Here is a 15,627-nt window from a genome sequence, read left to right on the forward strand (position 1 = left end):
CCCCTCACTTAATTAGGAAAAGTCAAAGCCAAAAATTAAGCAAAAAAAATTTAAAAAGTATTATTATTATTATGTGCAGGATTAAAAAGTATTATTATTATTATGTGCATACTACATATTAACAGACATGTTTAATTTTATTTATATATATTAATTATATTATATATATTATATTAATATATGTAATAAATTGTAATGTTATGAGCAAAAGCCAGGGTTTTTTTGGGATTTTTTTTTTGGTAATAAATTGTAATGTAATGAGCAAAAGCCAGGGTTTTTTGGGGATTTTTTTTTGGTTTAATTTCACACTGTATCTGATTTAATGAGGCATCAAGAGTAAACATTTAACAACAATGCATGCACGCTGATTAGTATAATCAATTAATACGCACACACTGAGAAAACAAATACACAACCCATAGACCGAACTCATGACCGCTGTGTTCGAATACTAGAGAACAGCATAGTACACAAACACAGAATCGATCACAACAAAATGACAAATTCAACACCAGCTTCAAAAGAAACGACACCGAGGAGAACGAACGGTTACGTCACACTCAAACACTGCACATTCAAACCAGAAAAGTTTCCACACTCATCACTTCATCTCCTGGCTTCCTTCACAGACATGGCTTCAACCACCTGTGGCGTCGTAAACATTCTGGCCTCGTTTAAAACATCCTGACAGTGACGTCACGGGAGGTGTCACGAGATTTTAAAGGCAGAAATACAAGTCAGCGCATCAGTCGCAGCTCCTGGACTCTTTTTTTTTTTTTTTTTAACCAGGTAAAGTTTTGGTCCCGAAATTCCAGACCTCATGAAGACGACTGAAAGTGGACTTTAGAAAGATTAGCAGAGTAATGAAGACCAAGACGATCAGATCAAGATCTGAACATGACTTGGTCTAAATCCGATAACGGTTCCTACCAATATTACATGATCATGCTAATATCGGTCGGCCAACATTATCGGACGTCTCTACTTATAAACTAATATTTTTAGGAGTAGCAGCAGGAAGAGACACTTGCTTTTACTACTAACTACCCAGCGACCAGTGTTGATTGGCACACTGTGTGAAGTGGTCTTTTAATCACAGTGGTTTGATAAGTTATTAGGTCGATTTATAGAACTATGATAAATAATATCTAGAATTTCAGTAATGGACAATATAGAGACAGTGTATTCTGGGGATGTCCTTTCTGTCCTTCTCTCTTTATAAACATAAACTCTGTGTGTATTAAAACATCTTCTCATTCTGGCTGTTGGAGCAGGAACGTTTGGTTTTCAAGGCCACGGGACGGTTACAGCGTCACGCCACGTGTGATGTCACAACACTACACTGTATGCACTGGATCTATGCAGCGAGATTTCAGCTGGAAGCAGCAGGGGCCGGCTCAGTGTTTGGCCTCTCGGGGGTAAAACTCAGCCAAGGTGCTCTGAGGGATTCGCTTCAGCATCTCTTTGGGGAAGATCCTCATCAGCTGCCATCCGATGTCCAGAGTCTCGTACACACTCCTGTTCTCGTACGCTCCTGCGCACACAAAGACAACAGTAAATGCGGTAACTCTGCACTGTGCAAACACACAATCACAATATAGTAGCAGCCCCAATGTACCCTGGGAGATGAAGTTCTTCTCAAACTTGGTCAGGAACTCCAGGTAGAGGAGGTCGTCAGCAGTCAGAGCCTCCTCTCCCACCACTGCCTTCATGGCCTGGACGTCTTTTCCGATGGCGTAGCATGCATACTGCACACACAAAGACGCACAAAAACACACTCAGACTCAGAGAGGAAAGGAATGTGTCTGATTCGTACAGCAGTGTGTGTCCAAGATTGGTATTTGTCTACATACAAGCTGGTTGGAAACATCAGAGTGGTCTCTGCGGGTCATTCCCTCGCCGATGGCAGATTTCATCAGACGAGAGAGCGACGGCAGCACGTTAATGGGAGGATAGATCTAAACGCAGAGACATTAAACAACACCACGCAGCAGCAAACACACCCGTCCCGTCAGAGGAGGAACATTTGTTTGTACCTGTCTGTTGTGCAGTTGTCTGTCCACATATATCTGACCCTCTGTGATGTATCCAGTCAAGTCAGGTATGGGATGAGTGATGTCTGCAAAACACAACGACAACACTTTACAGCCATCAGCTGATCTTTTCCTGCACTGTTTGGTCGTATTAGCCCACAACAGTGGGTAGAAACCAAGTATCAGAAACCAAGACCTAAATTAAGTGCTTGGTTTTAGAAACATAAGATAAAATCACACATTTACAGCAAACAGGCAGTTGATTCAGTGATTCTGTCACTTAAACATTTAGTAAAAAAAAGTTTAAAAAATGATTGACATGGTTTCTAGCCTGGTCTGTGAATTATGTCCTACAAATGCAACCCACACAGGCTGCAGACCCTGATGGGCCTCATGTGTTTGTTTTTTTTAAGGATTACGTACCATCGTTGGGCATGGTGAGGATGGGGATCTGTGTGATGGAGCCGTTACGTCCTTCCACTCTTCCGGCTCTCTCGTAGATTGTGGCCAGATCCGTGTACATGTAACCAGGGAAGCCTCTGCGTCCCGGCACCTCCTCTCTGGCTGCGGAGACCTAAGATACAGAGGTAAGGAAACACAGTACATTGACGACAATATCAGTGCAGTCTTTTCCCAAAAAAGTAAAACTTCTAAAACTGTGTCTACCTCTCGCAGAGCCTCTGCATAGGAGCTCATGTCAGTGAGGATGACCAGGACGTGCTTCTCACACTGATAGGCCAGATATTCAGCAGCTGTCAGGGCCAGACGGGGTGTGATGATTCTCTCAATGCTGAAATTTGAAGAAAGAAAAATATGAAACTAATATAAACTGACATATGAGAGCATTTGTTTAGATGAGGCATGAGCAGAAGATCTGACGTGGGATCGTTGGCCAGGTTGAGGAAGAGACAAACGTTGTCCATGGATCCATTCTCCTCGAAGTCTGACTTAAAGAATCTGGCCGTCTCCATGTTGACCTTGAACATGAATCAATAAAAAAAATTTAGTTTCCTGACATACAAGTTTTCCAAGTTACAAGTTCCAACTTTTGCAAGATTTTCCTCATGATATGAGGAAACATCAAGTTATGAGTGCCAAACCGAGCTCCATTTTTCGAGCAACAATCGAAATACGAGGGTCTCGACATACGAGTATTTCGAGATACGAGCAAACCTTCAAGCTGATTTTTGCTTCAGGATACGAGTAAAGATTTGAGACATAAGCACGCTTACAGACGCCAACGCTAGGTGGCCGAGCACTCGGAGCAGCCCACGCCGCCTCACTTCTTCACGTCACGTGTTTGGCGACTTCCGTAAGCATCACTTCTGTGATTTTCTCTCTATTTTGTGCATCATTCTTCATAACAGTGATGAGTCCTAAGAATATATGCATGGTGCCCACGTGAGTGATCAAGCATGCATGTATGATCGCAGTACATCCACCATATGTACCATCCTAAAGTAGAAAAAAAATATGTAAGTTAATTCTAAGCTTATGTAAATTACCTAGTGTACGTGTAAGGTACAGTAGGGAATCCTTCCTCCTCCTCCGCACATGCCGCCATTAGCTGCTACTGTATCATTCCTAAAGTAGAAAACTAACCTAAACTCATAATTAAAACCACATTTTATTTTATATCACAGGAATCCTTATATACTATCATTCCTCTGTGTGTGTATGTCCCTATAGCAATTTTTTCCATTGTTATTAGCACTAATAAGGGAGTTTTTTAAAGGGCCGGAACGGATTCATTTTTTTTCTGTTATTTCTTATTGGAAAAAATGATTAGCGATACGAGCACCTCAAGTTACGAGCTCGGTCCTGGAACGAATTATGCTCATATCTCGAGGTTCCACTGTACGTGGAACGGATTAAACGTGTATCTTGAAGCCCCACTGGATATGTGCAAAAACATAGTAACAAAAGCAGCATTGCGGCAAATCTTTCGTCTTTGTGAAGAAGAGTAGTCGTTTTGCTCACTTAAGAAAAGTGCCCTCAAAAGATTCTCACCCCCATAGCGGCAAACACGATGGCAAAGTTGTCCTCGCTGTAGTCCATCACGTCCTTGGGCTTTTTTACCAAACCAGCCTGACGACAAATCTGAGCTGCAATCTGAAAAGAGAAGTCGGACACAGAGACATGCAAACAGCGAAGGACTATTTAGAAATATTTGCACAAGTTATAGATGTATGCAAGTGTGTGAGTGAACAAGTTTGTGCACCTCATTGTGAGGCAGTCCTGCAGCTGAGAAGATGGGTATCTTCTGTCCTCGGGCGATGCTGTTCATGCCATCGATGGCAGATATTCCAGTTTGGATCATTTCCTCGGGGTAGATACGACACTGAGGGTTGATAGGCTGACCTGGATGATAGAGTTTAGGCCAAAATCATTTTTTAAAAAATGGCATTCGTGCCTCTCTGTGAATCACTCATTCCATTAAGAGGATCGACACTATTAGCCCCTGCCCCAACAGTGACAACGGTAAACATATTCTTCTGATGTTTAGCTTCTTCTACAAAGAGACAACAGAGATCACCATACCCATGATGTCCAGGAAGTCTTCAGCGAGGACGGCTGGTCCTCTGTCGATAGGTTTTCCAGAGCCGTTAAAAACACGTCCTGCGCCACGTAAACATACAACTGGTTTTATAAACAATATTTTCATGTCAAATCTATTGAAACTGGTTCTCGTTGATGGTCGTACCCAACATGTCCTCAGAGACCGGTGTCCTTAAGATGTCCCCTGTGAACTCACAGCTTGTCTTTTTGGCATCAATGCCTGCAGTCCCTTCAAACACCTACAGGGGGAGACGTGAATAAGATCAGATGGGGTTTGGGTTTGATTTTCAAATAAATGTTTTATTGATCAATTAAAATAATAACATCTGACCACATGGTGGCGCTATCAGCAGTTTAAGCCAGTAAATTGAGTGTACAGTGAACAATTATCCTATTTCACTTAATTAGTCTGAACCTGAACCACATGGGGGCAGCAAAACAACAAGGGATCTATTAAAACGTAATAGACACTCGGAGCTGATGTAGATCTTTTTGTGTGTCTTTCTTTAATTCCTGCGAGAACATCGGCATTGAGGTCAACTAAAAGGGACTAAGTGAATTGTTTTAAGAAACCTTGAGAAAAAAAATCTTTAAGATAAAGCTATTCCTCTTCATCTCACTCACTGCACTGATCAAGTACCTGAACCACAGCCTTGGACCCTGTGACCTCCAGGACCTGTCCACTCCTCCTGGTACCGTCAGGCAGTGTGAGATGGACAATCTCTGCGTACCTGGGGAACTGATGAAACAAAGGTTTGGGGTAAATATTGTCACATGTTATGATAACAGCGTTGGGTTTTTCTGAGCTCTTACCTTCACCTGGTCCAGGATGACCAGTGGACCGTTGACTCCAGACACAGTTTTATAGGCTGAAAGGAATTTCAAAAAACACAGATAATAAATTAGCTTAATTGGTTGTAGTTCATATACAGATATATATGACACACCACAATCATGTCACAGTAAATGACAAGATGTATAGTGACCACGACTGATTTCCTGTTACTTGTTAGTAGGGGGTGGAGAGCAGTGTTGGTCAAGTAACTTGGAAATAGGATTTAGTTATTGATTACTGATTACTTCTCCGAGAAAGTAATCCAGTTACCGGCCGCGCTACTAGGGGAGTAACCATCCAAGTATTTCTTCTGTCAATGTATATTTCTGCATATCCCAGTATATAAAATATAATTATTAGTTTTGTTTATACTCATTCATTTGCATAAATGTAAATAAAATACAGCAAAAAATAATTGAAGTAGCAGTCATGTCAGAGGGGAGTATCCGGGGGTTTTCTTGGTGCCTGCTCAGATTTGTTGTGGAATTTTTTGCCGTAGATAAACTTTTCTTCCCATGCACAAGTGTACAGCGGACACCAATGTTTCTGTCCTTTGTGGACTGTTCTCGTCTATGCCACCTTATTGGCACCCCCCTCCACCACCTCACAACAGGTGGGTTAAAGAGCTACTATTGACCATCAAACTGGAAAAGCTCAGGTTGTCTCTCCCTAATGCATTTGAAAGTACATGGTGACGTCTCTTAACTCAGATTGAATCTTTGTCCTCTTTGCCTGGATTTGATGGTTGAACCCTGGGATTCATGCACATTTTTCCCTCACAAGATTCCTTTCAGGGGGAAGAAAGCTGGACCCCTTTTTATTATTATTATTATTATTATTATTATTATTATTATTATTATTATTATTATTATTATTATTATTATTATTATTATTATTATTATTATTATTATTATTATTATTATTATTATTATTATTATTATTATTATTATTATTATTATTATTATTATTATTATTATTATTATTATTATTATTATAAGTTAGTGTTTATTGATTTTTTTTTTTCATTTATTATTTACCTCAGTTCTTTTAATTTATTTATTTTTTCCTGTTGTTGTGCAAAATTGGTTTGGAAAGGGGAAAACAATGTCTTTTTTTGTGTGAAATTTCTTCCAATAAAAAAGTTATTAAAAAAAAACACCTTTTAGACTTTATTCTGTTAGTATCCCAGTCTGAAAGACCTGTTGTTTTGAAACATTGACAGATTAGCTTTGAATGAAACAAGTAAAGGGATATGACTGGATTATTTTTGAATGAAGTAAATTAGTAAAACTGAAGTACTTTTTTTTTACTGCATCCCACTGTGGTCCAATACCAAATGACCTATGGACCAGCACTGGTCCCTAGACTGGAGGTTGGGGAGCCCTGTGTAATGGTACAGTGTAGATCTGGACCTGTTGTAGCCCAGACTAAAGGTCAAATTACTGCTGATTAATGGGAATAGGCTCAACAACCTGCTGCACTGTGAAGCAATCTGACAGCCTACCCCACATGGGCTGAAACCAACACAGCTACAGCCTCAATGTATTCAACTGCCATCATCATCAGGTGTCTTCATAATAAGCAGTAAGCAGAAGTTAATGCAGGCTGAGGTTATTGATTCAGATGTTTTAATCTGTGGCGACATAACAAACAAACACACACACACACATGCACGACAGACTCACTCAGGCGGGGCTGAGAGATGTAATCACGGCTCACAGCCATCACATGCTCCCGGGCTGCAGCAGCGGTGGACGCAGGTGCAGGTCTGTTCCCGCTCACGGCTGAGGACAGCTCGTTCATGGCTCCGTTCACTATTCCCCGGAGCGCCTTCATTGCCATTTTTTCTTTACCGGAGCAGTTGTTGAAGAAGAAGCAGAGTCGTGACAGCGTCTGCGCCGGCGCAGTAACCACAGTTGCCGCAACACATACAGAGAAAAAAAAAAAATCAAATTATAGGTGTACTGTGTACGTTTGAGCGCCCTCTAGTGGTAGAGGTAACATAGTGCGGCTGTGTGGCCTTGACTTACAGTAATCGATTGTTTTGTATCTGGTAGCCTTTACGTTGTTGCGTACGGTAGTTACGTTGCCTCTTCTCTTCACTTAAGTAGCGCGGCCGCTGTATTTGAATGGCTAATTATTATTAGCCAAAAAGTAGGGTTCCCCAAAGGTCACTGCATAATTCAAACCCTGGTTCTAGGCCAATATACAGGGGTTAATAACAAAAAAAGTACCGTTGCTGCTCATACTTTTTTCAATCATCAAGAAACATTAAATAAAATATAAAAGTTTTGGAATAAATGACCACACATGTCAGCTCAAGCACAAAAATATGAAAACGTAATTTTTTCATTTAATACAAATACAGTATATGTTAAATACAATACGTTTTACCAGGAAAACCTACTCCTTAAAGGCACACAATTCAGAATACTGACAGTGAAGAGACAATCTAGAACTTTTTTCTACGTAATTTAGTCTTTTTTCCTTAGGGAACAGGACATTAAACCACTGTTCACAGGATAATAGACCAGAACAACAATTGATGCTTTATGTGAGATACAGAAAATCAAAAGCCTAGGACGAAAATCAACGTTAAATCAAACGGAGCTCAACAAAATCATCAAAACATCCAGGTCAACATCTGACATCAGAGGGCGCTGTAAAGCTCTGACCCTCAACAGTTTCAGACATTGACAAGACAAAAAAAAAACAGCAATGGTTAATGGTAAAATTGTTAAAAAAAATGGTAATGGTAAAAATAAGCAACTGTGGATTATGGGTAATTGCACTGATTGTTTCATAAGAGATGCAGTGAGCTCCTGTTGTGTTCAGAAACACACTGATGGTGTAAACATAATTGTGTTGTTGACTCACAAACACATGTGAGGCAGAAGCAGCAGCAGCTATATATTTATGTTTGGACAAGAAGCTGTTGTCTGGGAGGAAAAGTCTTGGAAAAAAACATCGACATTGATGGACCTCAACTTCTTCTACACTTCCTATGGTCTCTTCATATTGTCGTGGGTAACAGGAGCAAAAGTGGAGTTTTGCTCCTAGGAAGTTTCTGGAATTGAACCTCAGAGAGGCTGAACACCTAAAGAGAGTCTTAGTCCTCCCAACTGTGACCACCCAATACCAAGGGGGGGATGTTTTGACAGTTGGACAGACACAAAGGGGCACGCAGCCATGTTTGCTCCTTTGGTGATACCAATGTCCTATCGGACCTTAACCCCCCATTCACACCTCAAACCTTGTGAGCACAACATCCCCCCTCGGTATTAGGTGTGGTCCTCCCAACGACCCTCTCTGTGGTTCAATACCAGAATCTTCCCAGCAGTTAGTTGCCCAATCCAGTTGCCTTTGATGTAACTGCTACGTCCTCTGAAGACTAACTCCAGAACCACAGAGCTACAGCAGGTAAATAAATAAACCACGATGAGCTCCAGCTTCTCTCAATCCCATATCAAATGCGTCCAAGAATGTTTTTGATCATGAATGGTGTGATCATGTGACACAGAGGTCTAATAGTAATTATGTCTGTTCTCTCTGTAGCTGTGATGTCGTCTCTGATAAGGCCTAGTCCACTCGTCCTCAGGTTTGTCTGAGCTGTTATACGAAGGGGGCCAGCCTCTGCTCCAGCCCTGATTTGAAGGGTTTGAGGCAAACAGTGCAGGAGGACAAGAAGAAGGAAGAGGAGGAGGAGAAGCAGCATAAGGAGCATAAGGAGCAGGAGGAGCAGGTCGAGTCCACTGAGCCTCTGAACGAGCAGCTTGCCATCTGTAGGGATGGAATGAAGCTCTATGTTGACGGACCGGAGGAGAGGGGAGTAACGCTGGTGTGGGCAGAAGGCCCCCCTGAGAGGACTGGGGGTGTGAACGGAAAGATCTGCAAGACAAAACGAACAATGACCATCACATGACATGCAGCACATCACTGCCATTTTCATTTTTGTTTGTGTCGTCTGTACCCATGAGCGCCATCGTCGTCCACTGAACCCGGCCTCTGTCTAGCGAGGCCTCATCGTCCACTGACATGGAACCCGGCCTCTGTCTAGCGAGGCCTCTGAGTGGCTCCTGCTTCAACTCCTCCATCCCTGCATTACTGTAAAGACAAGACACGTTTAATCACAGGAAACCTTAACCTACAACAACATTGAAGGTTGAACCTTTTTAGCATTTGGAACGTTGGAATGGACTTTTAATCATTTGAAAACCTGGAATTTTGAATTAAACATTTTCAAGAATTTTAAATACACCGACAGACTCAGAGTCCACAGGAGTCTTCAAACCAACTAAAGAAACCTGAACACATCAAACTCTCACAACATTACACAGACACACCTCCATCAACCACTGTTCCATTTCTATGGTCCAGGTTTTGCTTTGTCAGCACTCTCCTTCTCACACCATTTTGTGTAATCACCCTGGTTTTGTGGTGAGTCCTGAGCTCCGGCCACTCACCTTCTCTTGGGTCCGTTCTGAAGGTCATCCAGATACTCCTCCCTCTCTATGTTATGTCCTCTAGATGAGTTAAACACTGAGAACGAACAATATTGAACAAGCATTACATCTTAAGTTGAACTTATCTGTTCAACAACAATCGATCAGTCAGTCAGCAGCAACACTTACAGTCTACAGCCTGTTTGGGATCCATCCCATCCACATCAATCAGGTACCTGCATTTACCACAAACACCCGGTAAATCCACTGAATGGTCAAACTGAGGCAGATGAAGATAACCAGGTACCTACCTGCAGATCAAATACCCGGTGCGGTTCAGTCCATGGGTGCAGTGGACGCCGATCAGTTTGTCTGTGAGAGAACCAGCAGAGGAGATCAGAGTCAGAGTGCTAGAGCTGTTAAATGTTAGAGATGTTTGATCCAGAGCAGGCTTCCCTTTACTGTTCATGTCCATGTGCAACAACATGTTCTCACGTATCTCACCATTGCCTTTGTTCACTCTGAGAAACCTGCGTACGGCACGTTTGAAGTCCAGGATGGTGGCGTCATTGGGAACCTCGCGGCCTGCAGTGAAAATCTTCTCATGGAGCAACGACGTGGGCAAGTCCTGCACACACAGAGACACACAAAACAATAATGAGCACACATCATCTGAAAATGAAAACAGTATATAAAAATACAGTTTTTATTTTATTTACAGGAATGTGCTGTTTTACTTTACCCGTAGGTTGTAGTAGCGTGAGGTGAACGTGAGGTCAATGATCAGGCCGAGTGTACCGTGGTCTTCGTTCACAGCGTCCAGCAGCTCCCATGGACCAAAGACGTCAGTGGGTCGAAGGTGATAAGTCAGAGACTGAAGGAAGCACACAGGTGATGAGTACAGGGCCAGTCATGTGTTTCTAAGACACAGTGCATGTGAGTGTGTGTGCGTGTTTGTTACTGGCGTTTAACTGCTCACCGGTTTCAATGGAACTTTAAAGGCAATGAAACGAGTCCCTTCAAGTCTCTTCCCAACAGCTTTGTAATCCAGCCACCTGTGGAAAACAAAACCTTAGTTTCCATTTGTCTACGTAGGTTCTCGATCCTCCAGGTCATTTGATGGGAGGCAGCGAAGCAGAGGGAAAATGGACTGTTTCATCTCTCTTCCAAGAGGCATGTTCAGTTTCAAGTGACCACTAGAAAAATGTTGGTATTTTGTTCAAATGCATAAATAGCTTTAATGACTTTCTTCTCACGGATTCAATCGCCTGTCTGGCTGATTGTAAATTTAAGTTAACGGGATAAAAAAAATGAATAATCGTGATTTTCCTAACAATATTCCTAAACAATCTATATATTGCTAAACAGTAAGACAATCAGTAGATGTATGTTTCTCATCTGTTTTTATTTGAGACAGGAGAAATCTACTCCTACTGTGTTGGTTACGTCACTTCAGGTTACTGTCACAATTATCCCGAAACCTTTTAATTTTACTTTTGGATACGTGTCTTTCGAATTTATAATTTGTACTTTAAATTTAGTTAATCGTATTATTTTGCGACTATTCACTAAGTCGTTTGTTGCGTTAGTGAAACCAGGTCTCGGGTATTTTTAATAAAGATTGCTTTAAATGTCTCTTACCTGTCCGGTATACCTCGTCCGCCTTTATTTTGATATGATTTCGGCATTGTACAAGTCTGACTTTTAAACTCTTTTGACGTCTCCTTCAAAAATACATTAAAATCCGTGTTAACAAACTCCAAACCAGCTCCTTTACACGTGTGGCTTTACAAACATGTTAGGAAACAAACAGTGATACTCTGTGGTCCGTTACACACAGGGAAAAAAAAGAAAAATTCAGTTCAAGTTGTAAACTTGGATACTGTTGATGAGACGGTTTAAAACTATAAACGGAGATGACATGACCACAGTAAATCACTGTAAATCCACATTTTCCCTGAGTGTCAGCTAATATCTCGCAACATCTGGCTGCCGGTCAGGATTACTTCCGGGTAGTCTTCCTGTTATTGAATAGATACGTGGTACTTGGTGCACTAGCGCCACTCCTTGGTAAGGAGTGTAGATAACAAGTATGACGCAATTTGGTAATAAATAGATTGATGAATAAAACACAAGTTATCGCTAAAAAGTAAAACCTGTTGAATGTTCATTTAAATTATTTGGAATTTTGTGTCATGGTTTCTGTTCTGGAAACATAAACATTACATTTCATTTGTCTCAACTCATTAATGACAACACTAATATTCTTGTAAGAATGTTTTTCTTAAATTCATTAAAATAAGCTATACAGTATACTATCTATCTATCTACCTATCTGTCTATCTAAGTTAACAGAAGCCTGCCTGCCAGTTAACATCTTCAACATTGTCTTGTTTAGTTGTAAGAAAAACCAAAATCCTCATTTTAGACCATAAGGTGAACCCGGTTATCGTTTCATCTCGCTCCGACGTCCGGGAACTACACAAGCTCAACTTCATATTTAAGAACGAGTTACGTTAAACTTACAGCAAAAAGTTCGTCGCAAAATATCCTGCAATCATAAAAAAAACTTTATTAAAACATATATACATACAGTATGTACAATATACAAAACAAAAATGGTGATATTAACCATGCAAACACTGCAATACAACTCTGAAGCTACACATGAAATGTTCGTCTTCACTGTCAGTGTCAGGGCAGTTGTCATCCTCCTCCTTGAGTTCATGTTTGTTTGCACAGTGGCAACACCCACGCAGGTCTGTACAACAGAGTCGTACAATCAGGAGTACAATCTGTTCATGCTGTTGAAGACCTGCGGTGTGATCATGAAGAATGTGAGTCAAGGGTGGTTTTGCATGCACAACATGCTACAAAAGAGCCCTGACACTGATTATATTATATTATTTCACCGGGACGGGCAATAGGACACGCATCATTGACATTACCAAGGTGTGGAACCAGTGTGTGTTCAGCCTTGACTGACATACATACTGTACATTCTCTGGGTGTGACTTCACAAGTGCCTTTTATGGTAAAGGCAAAAGAAAGACATTTTCTGTAACAAGTGAGCGGGAAGAGTACCTTAAGGGTTTTTAAAAATCTGGGTGCTAACTTGAACTTGGACCTATCGACATTTGCACTACTTTGCAAATATGTATGCCACCTGTATGATCAGCTGGCTGCTGAAAATGTCAGTGAGGCTAGGTACAAGGATATTTTGCGACGAACTTTTTGCTGTAAGTTTACTAATATTCTTGTAAGAATGTTTTTCTTAAATTCATTAAAATAAGCTATACAGTATACTATCTATCTATCTACCTATCTGTCTATCTAAGTTAACAGAAGCCTGCCTGCCAGTTAACATCTTCAACATTGTCTTGTTTAGTTGTAAGAAAAACCAAAATCCTCATTTTAGACCATAAGGTGAACCCGGTTATCGTTTCATCTCGCTCCGACGTCCGGGAACTACACGAGCTCAACTTCATATTTAAGAACGAGTTACGTTAAACTTACAGCAAAAAGTTCGTCGCAAAATATCCTGCAATCATAAAAAAAACTTTATTAAAACATATATACATACAGTATGTACAATATACAAAACAAAAATGGTGATATTAACCATGCAAACACTGCAAGATACAAAACAGCATAAGAAAATGAACGGTGATATTAACCATGCAAACACTGCAATACAACTCTGAAGCTACACATGAAATGTTCGTCTTCACTGTCAGTGTCAGGGCAGTTGTCATCCTCCTCCTTGAGTTCATGTTTGTTTGCACAGTGGCAACACCCACGCAGGTCTGTACAACAGAGTCGTACAATCAGGAGTACAATCTGTTCATGCTGTTGAAGACCTGCGGTGTGATCATGAAGAATGTGAGTCAAGGGTGGTTTTGCATGCACAACATGCTACAAAAGAGCCCTGACACTGATTATATTATATTATTTCACCGGGACGGGCAATAGGACACGCATCATTGACATTACCAAGGTGTGGAACCAGTGTGTGTTCAGCCTTGACTGACATACATACTGTACATTCTCTGGGTGTGACTTCACAAGTGCCTTTTATGGTAAAGGCAAAAGAAAGACATTTTCTGTAACAAGTGAGCGGGAAGAGTACCTTAAGGGTTTTTAAAAATCTGGGTGCTAACTTGAACTTGGACCTATCGACATTTGCACTACTTTGCAAATATGTATGCCACCTGTATGATCAGCTGGCTGCTGAAAATGTCAGTGAGGCTAGGTACAAGGATATTTTGCGACGAACTTTTTGCTGTAAGTTTCACGTAACTCATTCTTATTTTTACTCATTCTTATACCCTGTACAGTGTCCTTGAGTGTTCAGAAAGGCGCTTCTAAATAAAATATATTATTATATATTATTATTATTATTTAGTGGCGCTTTGGCCCAGAGGCAATGTCTCTGTCATTGGTGTGGAACCCCAGGGTTCACCTCCTGGACAAGTTCGAATCCCAGTTAGGGCGGTTGGTACCTTCCAGTGGACTCACCACCCGCAGGAAGGTTTAGGTACGGTGCAGTGTGATTTGGGTGGCGACTGCTACCCCCGCGACCCGGTAACGGATAAGCGGATGAAAATGGATGGATGGATGGATTATTATTATATTATTTATGAATTTGAGATTGTGTAGTTCCCGGACATCGGAGCGGAATTCAATTTCTAAAGGACTTTTCGTGGTTCACCTTACGGCCTATTTGAACGAGCACATCAAAGGAATTCTTGAGTTCAGGAAGTGACACGTACAGTGAGGCACAGGTACATGAAAGGCTCTGGGACATTCAGGACACAGACAGGGTCAAAATGAAGACATGGGAGCAGTTCCTTAGACTGTCTGTAGAAACATGGAAGCCACTTCAAACCAATTCGTACATAAACGGTGAAATCCGGAGGAAACACGCAGTGCAACATTATGAGTGTTGTAAAACCCACCCACACCTGTGTCATTGTTCCTTCCTGATAATGAGTCTTTCCTGAGCTTTCCCCTATGCAACAGGCCAACAAGTTCAGAGGGAGGGGAGAGAAAATGACAGAACGAACAAAGGAACGAACCGAGAAGGAGAACAAGGAGGTGAAGAATCTTCTCCTACAACAACCAATAGACTATAATGCTCCAGGAGCGGTGGATGAGTACTTGAGGAACTTTCTGCGTAAAGCCGGTCTGACCCGGACACTGAATAGCTTTGATTCTGAATGGTACGACACTGCACTGAACTCAATAAGAGAAAGCCTGCAGCCGGAGATCCCACTGATAGAGAACTCCATCCCAGACGCCTGCACACACAGGCAGCTCTTACGAAACAAATTAGAGGAGGTGCGCAAAGACTCGGACCAGTTACGACAGGAGCTGCTGTTGGCGCCAGAGATCCTGGTGAGGCTGCAGAGGGAGACATTCTTCCATCAGCAGCAGGGCCTAAGGACTTGTAATGAGAAAACTAGGTTGGAAGAGGAGATCAAAAAATTGCAGAAACAGCTGGAGTCTTATGAGCAGTCGCTGGAGGACCTGGAAAAGAAACATGAAGAAAGTCTCAAACAGAAAACGCTCCTTTGTATGGAGCAGGAACGGAATAAGAATGTCCCCAGGCGGAAGCGAGAATGTCTTATCATGAAAGAGAGAAAGTTCAGCAGCGACTGCACTGACAAAACCTCGGCAAAGGCCCAGAGACCAGGACTTGTCAGGGACGCCAAGTTCAGCAGCTATGGAAGCCAGGTGAAGCTCCAACAGATAAAGG

General features: G+C 41.6%; 3 protein-coding genes across 4 annotated transcripts in view; 1 reads left to right on the plus strand and 2 right to left on the minus strand.

Annotated features, from left to right (window-relative positions):
- Positions 1-285: 285 nt before the first annotated feature.
- Positions 286-7,362, minus strand: atp6v1b2 (ATPase H+ transporting V1 subunit B2). Its single transcript, XM_008324433.3, has 14 exons — positions 7,113-7,362; positions 5,406-5,461; positions 5,233-5,331; positions 4,738-4,831; positions 4,575-4,652; positions 4,255-4,394; positions 4,044-4,145; positions 2,913-3,010; positions 2,700-2,823; positions 2,457-2,607; positions 2,037-2,119; positions 1,854-1,958; positions 1,619-1,748; positions 286-1,534 (listed from the first exon to the last, which is right to left on the minus strand). Exons 1-14 carry the CDS (start codon positions 7,267-7,269, stop codon positions 1,398-1,400), a joined length of 1,554 nt encoding a protein of 517 aa, XP_008322655.1. The 5' UTR covers positions 7,270-7,362; the 3' UTR covers positions 286-1,397.
- A 395-nt stretch (positions 7,363-7,757) lies between these two features.
- On the minus strand, positions 7,758-11,910 carry LOC103389143 (RNA/RNP complex-1-interacting phosphatase-like). Of its 2 annotated transcripts, none has more exons than XM_025062602.1 (10): positions 11,511-11,910; positions 10,849-10,924; positions 10,612-10,743; positions 10,374-10,497; positions 10,181-10,241; positions 10,059-10,105; positions 9,891-9,966; positions 9,450-9,531; positions 9,398-9,411; positions 7,758-9,315 (listed from the first exon to the last, which is right to left on the minus strand). In XM_025062602.1, the coding sequence occupies exons 1-10, from the start codon at positions 11,555-11,557 to the stop codon at positions 8,952-8,954; spliced, it is 1,023 nt and encodes a 340-aa protein (XP_024918370.1). In that variant the 5' UTR covers positions 11,558-11,910; the 3' UTR covers positions 7,758-8,951. The 2 variants fall into 2 exon arrangements, with proteins under 2 accessions (XP_024918370.1, XP_008322656.1); XM_008324434.3 differs by having other exon boundaries at positions 9,398-9,446; positions 9,491-9,531; positions 11,511-11,908.
- A 2,666-nt stretch (positions 11,911-14,576) lies between these two features.
- LOC112488011 (bromodomain-containing protein DDB_G0280777-like) overlaps positions 14,577-15,627 on the plus strand; it is a 2,825-nt gene continuing 1,774 nt past the window's right edge. The window contains exon 1 of the mRNA XM_025061968.1: positions 14,577-15,627. Within this exon, the coding sequence (XP_024917736.1) occupies positions 14,883-15,627 (745 nt within the window). The 5' untranslated portion in view covers positions 14,577-14,882.

This window comes from Cynoglossus semilaevis, chromosome 14 (assembly GCF_000523025.1).
Source record: "Cynoglossus semilaevis isolate Cse_v1.0 chromosome 14, Cse_v1.0, whole genome shotgun sequence".
Classification (NCBI taxonomy): domain Eukaryota; kingdom Metazoa; phylum Chordata; class Actinopteri; order Pleuronectiformes; family Cynoglossidae; genus Cynoglossus; species Cynoglossus semilaevis.